Source organism: Trachypithecus francoisi, unplaced genomic scaffold, assembly GCF_009764315.1.
Source record: "Trachypithecus francoisi isolate TF-2019V2 unplaced genomic scaffold, Tfra_2.0 Lachesis_group20, whole genome shotgun sequence".
Lineage (NCBI taxonomy): Eukaryota > Metazoa > Chordata > Mammalia > Primates > Cercopithecidae > Trachypithecus > Trachypithecus francoisi.
Window position 1 is genome coordinate 24,693,812 of NW_022681466.1, and position 12,821 is coordinate 24,706,632.

The window sequence follows — 12,821 nt, forward strand, 5'->3', positions numbered from 1 at the left end:
CTACCTGGACTTAACCTCAACTCCATCTTGCTCTTGCAGAGGCTAGGGCTACCACACCCTTCCCAGCCTGGCCCCAGCAGCTGCCACCTGGCCTTAGCCAACCCTCTATCTTTTGGAGATCCTGAGCCACCAGGAGCACACGTTTCTACATCAGCACTCTTTCTGTCCTAACCAAGAAAAAGATTTTCAGACTTTCAATGCCAAATCTCCATGATATAAGATAACATAGGTAAAGAGATCAGACTGGAAAGAAAAAGTCAATAATGATTCCTCAACCCCTCTCCCTTTTGCCTGGTGACCTTGAGCAAGGTCCCCTCCCTGGGCCAAGTTTCCCCCAAAAGGGGTTGGACCTGGATCTAGTGCTCTTTCCCACTGCTGCTGGCCTGTGAGAGTCAACTTGATATGGTAGAGGGAGAAGAGGCTTGGAGGTCCCATGGCCAGTGTCCTGTCTCAGATCTGTTACCAATACCTGAACCTGAATTTCCTTACGTGTGGAGGGAGGGGAACAGCATGCCTTCTTTTGGGATGTTAGTGGGGCTGTAAGGAGATAAAGTGCGTAAAATCCTCTGCACATGTGCCTTTCTCCAAGGAGCACTTGAAGGCTCTTGCGCTGAGGCCAGAACCTGGATGCATCCTCATTACCCATGAGCCCCATCCAAGGTGGCTGAGCAAAGGGGTTCTACTTTTCTCTCTGGGAAACTGGGGCTGGCATTCAGCCTGCCAGGAGCCCAGAAGGTTCTAAAGCTAATGAACCTCTGAAGGGCAGGAGTTCTCTCCCTTGAGTATCCTCAGTCTTTCCTAAGGGTGGTTCTGTGTCTTGGCCCTTCATCTCACTGAATTCAACCCCTCAGCCATTCAACCCCTTGACCATTTGGGAGAGCCAGCTGGGCTTAGCTGCAGCCAGCTGTGTAGCCAGATGCAAACAGCTGCCTGAGTGCACAACTCAGAGGAACTAACTAGTAAGACGAGCTGCAGCCTCATATTCTGTTAGCCTGAAAGTCTCTTTGGAAAAGCGGGATCGTTCATGGTCTTGGATAGGCTCTTAAACTGGGGTTCACAGAAGGTTTTCAAGAGATGCAGGGACTCCCTGAAAGTATACCCCAAATCATAGTATTTGTCCACTGCCCTGTAGGTGGGAGGAGGGGAGAGCGCAGCTTTCTTGTTCTCCATTCAGAAGGCCTCAGAAATGGTTAGAAACCCAGGGTGGGACCTTCTTTGCTGCCCCATCACCTTCATCTCTGGACTGGGGTTCCTGGCCCACAACATAGGGGGCTCACCCTAACCCAGGGCCCAATCTCCTACTCTGTGGAAATGAGGGGTAAGGAGCAGGCAGAGGACCAAGTGCTCTGGGCTTCTTGGCAAAATGCATGAGGGGTTCCTTGGAGGGACAGGGACTGTTCTCTGGGAGGTGGTTACTGACACCATCTCTTCTCCAGCACCTGCACTGACATTCCTTCCTGGGAATCCAGGCATTCTGGTCTGGTCTGACCCTGTGGGCCTATGGGGATACCGCCAGTCCTTCTCTTTCGTTCACTTTTGCTTGGAAATGAGGGTATCTGGGAAGCCCAGGGCAGGGTGGCTCCTAGAAATGAGGTCATGCCTGAGGTACACAAGAGCCAGGCTCACCTGCCATGCTGTCCTAACCTTATGTTTCCCTGGGCAGGGTGGGTGCCTGGCAGCCTCCAAGGCTCGTGCCAGCAGAAATGGGCACAGCAGCTGTGGCTGGAGGCAGAAGGCCTGCACGTGTAGTAGGTTTTACCCAGTGACCAGTCTAGGCCAAGAGGCTTTCAACTGGGCAGGAGTAGGAGAAGCCTGATCTTGTCGAAAAAGAAGCAGCGAAGGGGGCTTGGTCAGAACTAAACAAAGAAGGAAGAGGATCCCCTTTGCAGTAAGAGGGATTGAGGTTAGATGACACTTAGAATGCCCTCGGGAGTCAAATACAGGAAAAATACTGAAGAGCCAAGGAAAGGGAGAAGAACTGAGAAAAATGGCCTTGTTCTTTTTTTATCTGAGGCTTAGCCAAGGCTCTTTTTCCTGCCCTTTCTCATTCTCTCTCTCCATCCAGCTTGTTGCTCTGGTTCTAGGGCTGAGTCACCAGTGGGGAGAGGGGGCTGGGTGGGCAGCAAAGGAAGAGTAGGGAAGGATGGGGAGGGCTGCAGTTTCAGCTACCATGGAGCGGCCTCTGGGGAGATGGCTAATTCGGGCAGCAAGGTTGGTATAGAGCTGGGATCCAGGCATCCCAGAGCCGCCCCCGCCCCTTCTCTGGGGCTCAGAGGTGGAGCAGGCACCCTCCCCATCTGCCTCCTGGCCTGGGGTGGGAGGGGAACACAGGAGGCTAGGTACCCAAGGAGTGAGGCCTTGCTGTGTTAGCCTGAGTGCTAGATCCTTTGGTCCCCTCTGGAATCCTCCCATGGAGCCACCAAGTGCCTCCCCGAGGTGACAGAATCTGGGAAGGTGAATCTTACAGGCTGCTTCTCTGAGCATTACCCCACCCCAGTGCCCCCGGGGGCCTTCTCCTCTTTGGGGTGAGCCAACCTGGTACCTTGAATTCTCCTGGGTACTGTGCCCCGCCCTTCTTTGATTCTTCTGCTTTCTCCTTGGCTGTTCCATTAGCTTTGAACTGCCCCAAGGGGAGTGATAGGGCAGGGGTGAGGAAGGGCTTTTTTGGAACTTGGAGCTCAAGGCTCCACAGAGGCCAAGAGGGGCTGTTTGGCTGGAGCCAACGAGAGGGTGAGGAGGCAGCTGTTGGAAAGCCCTTGAGTAGTCATTTCACCCATCCCACTCCATCTGGGGGGCTGGGGGTCTCTGCTCCCCCGAGTCCAGCCTGACTCCAGGAGAGGGGCAGTCCTATCTCCTATCTTCCTTGCTCTAAGAGCTCCATCTAGGCATCTCTCTACCTAGTCTCCCTCCTGGCTGCAGCTGAGGGGATGGGCTCAGTGCCGCTCTGGAAGGGGTCAGCTTTTGGATTTTGTGATCTGGATCAGACCCCAAAGCAGGTGGCTAGCAGAAATGCTCATTTGCATGATGATTTGCATTTCATTTGCATGTCAGTAAGGTCCCTCTCACCTTCAGGATTCTCCAACCCTCACCACACACACCTAGGTATGTGTGGCTGCAGGAAGCTGGAACTACCCTCTGCACACCACCTTCCCCCATCCATGCGCAGGCCTCTGGCTGTAGACCCATTGGATCCTGGGCTGGGAGCCAGAGGGCCTTAAAGGGCCTCTGAGTGGGCCAAGTGGAAGCTAAAAATACTCTGGGGGGGTGAAGGGGGGCTCCCTCTGGAATCTCTGAGGAGGGAGGGGCCTGGGATGTGGGGCTGGGATTAGGGCAATAGCCCTGCCCCACCCTCTATCAGTAGGCATAAGACTGGTTCCAGGCAACAGGCAAGAGGGTATAGGTGGTAAGGGGAAGTATTTCAATCTAACTGACATACGTGCCCAGCTCTGCCTGCTGAGTACCTCGGTAAGTTCAGAGGAGGGGGTCCCTTAGCCCCTTACTGGCTGAGTTGAGGGGGCTGGGAGGGCATGGAGACCCTTCTGCTCAGCTGCCTCCTGTATGATAACATGCGCAGGGCCGTAGAGTGACTCTAGCTGCCAGCACTCCTACTCCCACCCCAGTGATCACCTGGTATCCTCAAGCCATGGAAGTCTTCTTATGTCTGTCCCCTGCTCTCTCTAAACCACCAAAGGAGTCTCTTCTTTTCCCTCTGCTCCAGGTTCCCTAACATGCCAGGGCAGAAATTCCTGGGTCCAGCCAGGCACGGTGGTTCATGCTTGTAATCCCAGTACTTTGGGAGGCCGAGGCGGGTGGATCACCTGAGGTCAGGAGTTTGACATCAGCCTGGCCAATATGGTGAAACCCCGTCTCTAGTAAAAATAAAAAAATTAGCTGGTCATGGTGGCGCGTGCCTGTAATCCCAGCTCCTTGGGAGGCTGAGTCAGGAGAATCACTTGAACCCGGGAGGCGGAGGTTGCAGTGAGCGGAGATTGTGCCACTGCACTCCAGCCTGGGTAACAGAGCAAGACCCTGTCTCAAAAAAAGAAAAGAAAAAAAGAAATTCCTGGGTTCCTGGAGGGAGGGCTGGGGTCATGCTAGGGCCAGTCCTGATGCCACAACAAATCAGACCAACAATACTCATACTAGCTATGGCTTCATATCAGAACACCCTTTTGCAGAATAGACCTATTTGTTCCTCCAGCAACCCTGGAGGTCAGCGGGAGAGGGGCTGCCCCCATTTTACAGATGAGGCACTCAGGGCTCAGAGAAGGAAAGGAAATTGCCCCTTCAGGCAGAACAAACCCTAGACCCAGGTCCGTGGGTTCTCAGGCTGAGATGCTCCTTTCCCGCAGGCTGTGGCTCCCTTCTCTCATCTGTCAGGCACGCCAGAGAGCGGACGTCCATGGGTGGTCAGGCAGAGGATTCATCGAGGCCTTCCAAGCCCAGACAGAAGTGACTCTCCAGGCCTGGCTGCCACCCTGGCCCCCTGCCAGCTTCCCTGGCCAGGAAGCTTCACCCCTTCTCCCAGGAACACTTCCCCAGGGTGAGGTCTGAGCTGTAGTCTTGAAGTACAGGCAAGGTCCCACCCCCTTCCCAGCACCCTCAGGCAGTACATTCCTAACTCCCAGTGGGTGGAGACACCCCAGGCCCCAGCATGCCCAGGCCCTGCCCTGCCTACTCCCTGCAGCCCACACTCACAGGTCCCAGGCAGGAGCTACAGGCGTGGCTGTTGCTTGGCACTTCCAGACTGGCAGAAGGCCCAGAGTCCAAGTTCTTAGCTGGGAGCTGTAGAGTGATAGAGTTGCTGGGGCCAAATGGTGGGGCACCTGGGAGGTGTCTCCCACCTGAGAAGGCCAGGGCCATCAGGATTGAGCAGGGACTCCTGGCAGAACATTTAGAGGCTGCAGGGAGGTGATGTGGAGAGAAGAAAGTCTGGTAAAACTGAGTTCTCAAACTGGGGTGCACTAGATTCCACCAGATGGTAGGTTGTGGGCAGAGGAATCTACCTTTTTAACAAAGATCCCTGGGGTTTCTGATGGCCCAAGGCTTGTTCTCTAAGATGGTATTTCAGGGCCAACCCCTGCCTCTCTCTGCTCCAGCCACCCCTCTGGTATGGGACAGGTTGCCAGGGTCCTAAGCATCCTTGTAGGAACTTGCTGTCGGCATCCCCAAAGATGGAATCTGGGCAGGCGGGGGGCAAGGCAAGAGCCCTTGCCCACCCCACCTGCTGCCCGCCCACTGGGAACTCTGCTCTGGGGCCACAATGTCCAAAGTGTCAGGTACTCATCCCAACCCCTACCTGTGTGCCTGTTTTAAGGTCACTGGAGAAGGATATTGGACATCACCCAGGTCACTTAGGGGCCCAGGTCGCCAAGATCTGAGTCCCCAGATGGCTTCAGGAGGAAAAACTCAGGGTTCTGACAACCCAGCCCACTAAGTTCTCCCCTCTGACCTCGCAGAATTTGAACTCTCTGCCAGGATTCCTCGTCTTGCTGTCTTCTGGTCAACCTTCATCTCAAAAGCCAAAGCGTTGCTTCCAAAACTGAGATCTGGCCATGTCATGCCCCTGCCTAAAATCCCTCTGTGGTTTCCCCCAAGGCTGTTCCCAGCCTGCCTTTGTGTGCCTCCCCAGAGGCTTCTGGACTCCAGCTATGCTGAGGGCCTTGCAGGTCTCTGAATCACCCTGCTGGCTCTTGCTTCCTGGCCCTGCACATGTGTGCCTTTGCCCACGTGGCCTTCTCCCCTTCTTCACCTGGAGAACCCTGGTCATCGTTCCCAGACTCAGATTAGGTCACCTCTTCTGCTGGCCTCCGTGACTGCCCCCTCAGCCCTGAGCCTGAGCTGCTGTGCTCCCTGCTTCCCCCTCCCGGGGCACTTCCTTCCAGTGTCTTTTTTCCTTGCCTGCCTTCCCTTATGCTGGGCACTTCTGGAGGGCAGGAGCTGGGGGTCTCCTGGCACCAACAATCTGTAAATGTATGTTGAATAAATAGCAAGTTGTTTGAAGTGGGGCTTGGGGAGTCTGAACCCAGACCCACCTCCCTCCCTATCCCCAGGCTCCTGGCTGGTGCCCCCCGGGAGCTCGCTGTGCCCGATGGCTACACCAACCGGACTGGTGCTGTGTACCTGTGCCCACTCACTGCCCACAAGGACGACTGTGAGCGGATGAACATCACAGTGAAAAGTGAGGGGTAGAGGCTGGGGAGGGGTGCCGGGTCAGAGGTCTTGCAGAGGGGTACCGCAGAGAGAATGGCCTGGAGGAGATAGAAGGCTTGCTCACACAGCTTCTAGTCGCTTCTTGTCCAGCTGGGAAGAGGGTGCCCTAGAGGAGAGTGGGGCTGGATGGGATTGGTGGAGCTTAGAATAATGACGAGCTGGAGAAGGGGAATTGGGAGGGCTGTCCTGTGGGTGGAGGGCCCAAGCAGGACCCACCCCTGCCCTCTGGAGGCTTTGGGCACTGAAGTATGGGTGAGGTGCTCTGGTTCATGATCCCTCTGGTACCCACAGGTGACCCTGGCCATCACATTATTGAGGACATGTGGCTTGGAGTGACTGTGGCCAGCCAGGGCCCTGCAGGCAGAGTCCTGGTAAGTGAGTGCTCAGTGTCGGCTCCTCCACCTCTCCCTGGCTCTCTCCTCATCTCCCAGAGCTGGGAGGAAAGAAGAGGGCAGCAGGGGGGTCCACGGCATGTGTGTGCTGGGGCCTGCACACATGTCCCTTCCTGTGGCTGTGCATCCCTCGCTCCCTGCACTCCTGGGGAGGGAGTGATTATCCTGTGCTCTCCCAGAGCCAGGCACGGCGTGAGTTCTCTGACTCATCCACTTCCTCCCAATGCCTACACTGGGTGCTCAGCCTTCGTGGGAACAAGCCAAGGGAGCTGAGGGAACTGAGAGGAGGAGAAAGGGCAGAGAGGGCCCCAGGCGGCTCAGCACTGGCTGGCGCTCCTTCCTCGGAGGCTGACTGCCGGAAGAGGCGCAGCCCTGCTGACCCCGGCTCACCCAGCTCTGGTCTGGGGGCTAATCAAATGTTCACCTCCTGCCTACATTCTACAGCGCCAGCCCCTGAGTTCTCCATTTCTGAGTCCCAGATAGAACATTCCCCCCACCGCCCCATTTTTTTCTCTCTCTGTCTCTTTATGTTGTTGTTATATTCAGAAAGGATTTTATTAGTTCACACACAGAAGAGTTCTGGTTAAGGCTTGCCTTGCTCCTAGTGCTAATATGATGCCACCAGGATGTGATGTATCTCAGGCACTTAACTCTGTGTGCTTCGTGTTGCCTCCATTCTTTGATAGGCAGTCTTTTCGTGGTGCATGAATGCAACAGCTTCAGCTTTATCTTCTTTGACCTTCAAGTTCTATAGTCCTTGTAGATATCTGATTACAACTCATTAGCTCTGACTATTTCAGGTGCTCTTCTCTGAAACAATTACTGTGGCCAAGAGAATGCAATACTTATGCTTTCTTCAGACATGAATTATCAGTATCCAGATAGGCACATAAACTCAGTCTTAGAATGTGCTTCTTTGATGTCAGGTTTTTCTCTTGCCTTGATAGTTTCACATGGCTGGGGAAGCCTATCACGGTGGAAGGCAAGGAGGAGCAAGTCCCATCTTATGCTGATGGCAGCAGGCAAAGAGAGAATGAGGCTCTCTCTCTCTTTCTCTCTCTTTTCTTTTCTTTCTTCTTTCAAGATAGAAGACTCTCAGCTGGGTGCGGTGGTTCACACCTGTAATCCCAGCACTTTGGGAGGCTGAGGCTGGTGGATCACGAGGTCAGGAGTTCGAGACCAGCCTGGCCAATATGGCGAAACCCTGTCTGTACTAAAAATATAAAAAATAAACCGGGGGCGGTGGTGCCCACCTGTTGTCCCAGTTACTCGGGAGGCTGAGGCAGGAGAATTGCTTGAACCTGGGAGGTAGAGGTTGCAGTGAGCCAAGATCACACCACTGCACTCCAACCTGGGTGACAGAGCAAGACTCCATCTAAAAAAAAAAAAAAAGAAGATTTCATCTCTCAACCAGGCTGGAGTGTAGTGGTGCCATCTCAGCTCACTGCAGCCTTGACTACCCAGACTCAAGTGACCCTCCAGCCTTAGCCTCCCAGGCTAATTTTTTAAGTTTTTATAGGGACAGGGTCTGACTGTGTTGCCCAGGCTGGTCTCAAACTCCTGGGCTCAAGTGATCCTCCCGCCTTGGCCTCCCAAAGTGCTAGTGCTAGGATTTCAGGCGTGAGCTACCATACCTGGCCCTATTTTTCTCTTTTCTTTCTTTCTTTCTCTTTCTTTTCTTTCTTTTCTTTTCTTTTCTTTTCTTTCTTTCTTTCTTTCTTTCTTTCTTTCTTTCTTTCTTTCTTTCTTTCTTTCTTTCTTTCCTTTCTTCTTTCTTTCTTTCTTTCTTTTTCTTTTCTTTCTTTCTTTTATAGATGAGGTCTGGCTCTGTCACCCAGGCTGGAGTGCAGTGGCACGATCATAGCTCACTGTAGGCTTGAACTCCTGAGCTCAAGTGATCCTCCTGCCTTGGCCTCCCAGGTAGCTGGGATTATAGGCTAGAGCAACAATGCCTGGCTTTTTTCTCATTTTAAAAATTGATGTGGCCAGGCTAGGTGGCTCATTCCTTTGGAATGAGGCAGGAGGATCGTTTGAGTCTAGGAGTTTGAGACCAACCTGGGCAACATGGCAAAATTCCGTCTCTACAAAAATATATATAAATTAGCCCGGCATGGTGATGTGCGCCTGTAGTCCCAGCTAGCTGAGAGGCTGAGGTGGGAGGATCACTTGAACCCCGGAGAGAGAGGCTGGAGTGAGCTGAGACCATGCCACTGCACTCCAGCCTGGATGACAAAGTCAGACCCTGTCTAAAAAAAACAAAACAGGCCGGGCGCGGTGGCTCAAGCCTGTAATCCCAGCACTTTGGGAGGCCGAGACGGGCGGATCACGAGGTCAGGAGATCGAGACCATCCTGGCTAACACGGTGAAACCCCGTCTCTACTAAAATATACAAAAAATTAGCCGGGCGAGATGGCGGGCGCCTGTAGTCCCAGCTACTCGGGAGGCTGAGGCGAGAGAATGGCGTAAACCTGGGAGGCGGAGCTTGCAGTGAGCTGAGATCCGGCCACTGCACTCCAGCCTGGGCGACAGAGCGAGACTCCGTCTCAAAAAAAAAAAAATAAAAAAAAATAAAAATAAAAATAAAAAAAACAAACAAACAAAAAATGGAAAAAATTGATGTAATGTTTACATACAGTGAAATGTACAGATTTTAAACTTCAATGAATTTTTACAAATGTATATACCTGTGTAACCAAAAATATATCTTAAAATCACTCCAGAAGGTGCCCTTGTAACCCCTTCTAATCATTTGCCACGCCATAAGCCATCGCTGCTGTGATTTCTGTCACCTTTGAACACTGTTAAAGCTCCAGGTTGTCATCAGTTCATTGAAATGCTTTTTTCAGACCCCTGTTATGGATGGCTGTGGTCTAGGAGCCCATTTAAAGTGATTCTGCACCCTGGATCCTTTAGTAGTTATTTACACCGTTCATTCAACAAATATTTGGTGAGCCCCTACTGTGTACCAAACACTGTGCTATTCCTAGAAGCTTAGCAGTGACTAAGACAGGCTCAGGCATCGTGCTGGTGGAGCTCACAGCTAGAAGGGACCACAGAAAGCAAGTAAAGAAGAACCAGGGCCTACTTTTGGACTTTGCCTGCCTCCAGGCTGTTTTAAGTCACCCTATTCTGGCCCATCAGTTTGCCCAATAAATATATACTGAGCAGCTAAAGTGCACTCAGAAGCTGTGCATAGATTCTCCCCTCTGTGAAGCAGCACAGCATGTGCTTAAGAGCTCAGATTTTGGAAGCAGACAGGCTTGGTTTGAACATTCTCTGCTTCTCTCTAGGTATGAGATCTTAGGCAGGTTAACTGAGCTCTCTGTGCCTCAGTTTATCTAAAATGGGGAAAATAATCATTCCTACACCATAGGCTCACTAGCAGGCTTAACACTTAATATGTGAGGAGCTTAGAATTGTGCCTGGCATACAGGAAGCACTCAGGAATTGTTAGCTGCTGCTATTATTGTTACTGTCATTGTAATTATCATTTTAATAATGGTCCTTTCATTAAGAGGACAGGGTCATCTGAAGATGGCAGAGCAGTAAGTTCCTTAATCTCTCTGTTACTAACCCCTTCTAGACCAAGAGCCTGAACCCCACAGTCTCTCATCCTTCCCTGCTTTCCCTTTGCTGAGATCTGTAAGCCACTCTCAAATCCACACTTTACAGCTTTCCAAAAAGTGTTCCTGACCCTCAGAGCAGATTTCTAAATTCTGGAAAGGAGATGCAGGTTTAAGTATCACTGGGAGAAGGAGAAGCCAGGAGATCTCCTTTGACTCCTGTTCAGCAAAGCCAGAGGCTTACAGGGTAAAAGAGACAGCTGACCCGGGTCCCTGTGCCTGACTGAGGCTGCCTGTGTTTGGGGGGTCCCCAGGTCTGTGCCCACCGCTACACCCAGGTGCTGTGGTCGGGGTCAGAAGACCAGCGGCGCATGGTGGGCAAGTGCTATGTGCGAGGCAATGACCTAGAGCTGGACCCCAGTGATGACTGGCAGACCTACCACAACGAGATGTGCAACAGCAACACTGACTACCTGGAGACGGGCATGTGCCAGCTGGGCACCAGCGGTGGCTTCACCCAGAACACTGTGTACTTCGGTGCCCCCGGTGCCTACAACTGGAAAGGTGGGGACCATGGGGCCATGGGGGAAGAAAGGAAGAGCAGAGACCACCCACCCCCAGTTAGCCACTGGGACAGCTGGCCTAGACCATCCACACTAGAAACATGACTTCATGCCAATATCAGCCACCACCATGACTTCTACTGTTTTAAAGCACTTACTATGTGCCAGGGGCCTTATACCTATTATGTCAATCAATCTTTTTCTTTTCTTTTTTGACATAGAGTCTCACTATGTCACCAAGGCTGGAGTGCAGTGGCACACTCATGGCTCACTGCAGCCTCGACCTCCCCAGGCTCAGGTGATCCTCCCACCTCAGCTTCTTGAGTAGCTATGACCACAGGCATGGGCCACTACGTCTGGCTAATTTCTGTATTTTTTGTAGAGATGGGGTTTCACCGTGTTGCTCAGGCTAGTCTCGAACTCCTGGGCTTAAGCAATCCACCCTCCTCGGCCTCCCAAAGTGCTGGGGTTATGGGCATGAGCCACCACGCCCAGCCTCAATCATTTTTAAAATACTCTTATGAGGCAAATATTATTATATCCATTTTACAAAAACAAAAACTAAGACTTAGAGAAGTAAATTGCCCAAGGCCAACAAAGTTATGAAACCTGGATTGGAATACAGGTCCGCCTGATTTCAGTTTAACCATTTACAAACTAATTCTAAAAATAAAACATGCTCCTGGTAGAACCACTACATAGTACAGTAGGATTTGGTAAAAATAAAGTGTAAAAGTGTTCTTCTTCCCCCACTCTTCTTTCTGTTCCCTAATGTTAATGGTATATTGCGGGTCCTTCTAGATTTATTTTAGAATAATAGGTATTGCCAGGTGCAGTGGCTCACACCTGTAATCTCAACACTTTGGAAAACTGAGGTGGGGATCACTTGAGCCCAGGAGTTCAAGACTAACCTGGGCAACATAGGGAGACCCCGTCTCTACAAAAAATTAAAAAATTAGCCAGGCATGGTGGCACACGCCTATGGTCCCAGCTACTCAGGAGGCTGAGGTGGGAGGATTGCTTGGGCCCAGGAGGTTGAGGCTGCAGTGAGCTGCGATTGTGCCACTCTCCTCCAGCCTGAGCAGCAGAGCAAGACTTTATCTCAAAAAACTAAATAAATCAATATCACTACTTTCTCTCTTTCACTTATCCAAAGTCATGGGCACTTTTTCATGTTGATATATGTAGGACCATCATTTTAGAGGGTGCAGAGTATTTTCTTGTAAAAGACGATGCTTGTAAAAGATACCACACATGGTCTCACAGTGGGTGTCTGACTGCTTACACTCCCTCCATCTCTTTGCCTCCCTCCATCACACAGGTTGTAGCAATAGTGACCCCTTTTCCCTTACTGAACCTTTGTTGTTGCAGAATCAGCAGGCAGAGGAGCCTTGAATCTCCTCTTGACCAACAGGTAGCCAGGCATAGTCACAGCTCTGGGCACACCGAAGGCTGAGGCCTCTGCCCCCTCTTCTGCTCCTGCCTCCCACCCCCTGGTCATGTCACACCTTGGCAGGGTCACAGATACTCTCCAGCAGCAGCCCTGGAACCCGGGTCTAGCTAGGCAGCCCGAGTTTGGGATCAGGACCAGAAAGAGATAATGGTGTGGAGTCTGACCTCAGTGTCTAGAGAGTGGGGAAAGCCATCTAGCTTCTAATATCCAGGCGCCTGAATGATTAAGTTCTAGCCATGGCTGTAACAACCAGCTCCCCATGGGATTATGAGCAGGTCAACTTCCTTCCCGAGTCTCACTTTTCTCATCTGCAAAACAGGGGTCATAATTTCACCTCAAAGAATTGTTAAAATAGGCCAGGTGCAGTGGCTCACACCTGTAATCCCAGCACTTTGGGAGGCTGAGGCAGACAGATTACTTGAGGCCAAGAGTTCGAGACCAGCCTGACCAACATGGTGAAGCACTGTCTCTACTAAAAATACAAAAATTAGCCAGGCATGGTGGCACACGCCTGTAATCCCAGCTACTCAGAAGGCTGAGGTAGGAGAATCACTTGAATCTGGGAAGCTGAGGTTGCAGTGAGCCAAGATCACGCCACTGCACTCCAGCCTGGGCAACAAGAGCGAGACTCTGTCTC

General features: G+C 51.9%; 2 protein-coding genes across 16 annotated transcripts in view; one reads left to right on the forward strand and one right to left on the reverse strand.

The window, feature by feature from the left end:
• The window catches only part of LOC117067205, a 52,873-nt gene extending 48,441 nt beyond the window's left edge, over nt 1–4,432 (reverse strand). For 10 of the 12 annotated variants that reach the window (XM_033183437.1, XM_033183441.1, XM_033183438.1 and 7 more), the window contains exon 1: nt 4,303–4,404. In XM_033183437.1, coding sequence (XP_033039328.1) covers nt 4,303–4,404 — 102 coding nt within the window. Of the gene's footprint in view, nt 1–3,627; nt 3,822–4,302 lie in introns of those variants that run through there. The other 2 variants (XR_004430653.1, XR_004430654.1) reach the window with 2 other exon arrangements.
• ITGA3 (integrin subunit alpha 3) overlaps nt 1–12,821 on the forward strand; it is a 34,670-nt gene that overhangs the window by 2,008 nt on the left and 19,841 nt on the right. For 2 of the 4 annotated variants that reach the window (XM_033183429.1, XM_033183430.1), the window contains exons 2-4: nt 6,054–6,181; nt 6,505–6,584; nt 10,483–10,732. In XM_033183429.1, the coding sequence (XP_033039320.1) occupies nt 6,054–6,181; nt 6,505–6,584; nt 10,483–10,732 (458 nt within the window). Of the gene's footprint in view, nt 1–956; nt 3,466–4,438; nt 4,544–6,053; nt 6,182–6,504; nt 6,585–10,482; nt 10,733–12,821 lie in introns of those variants that run through there. The other 2 variants (XM_033183432.1, XM_033183431.1) reach the window with 2 other exon arrangements.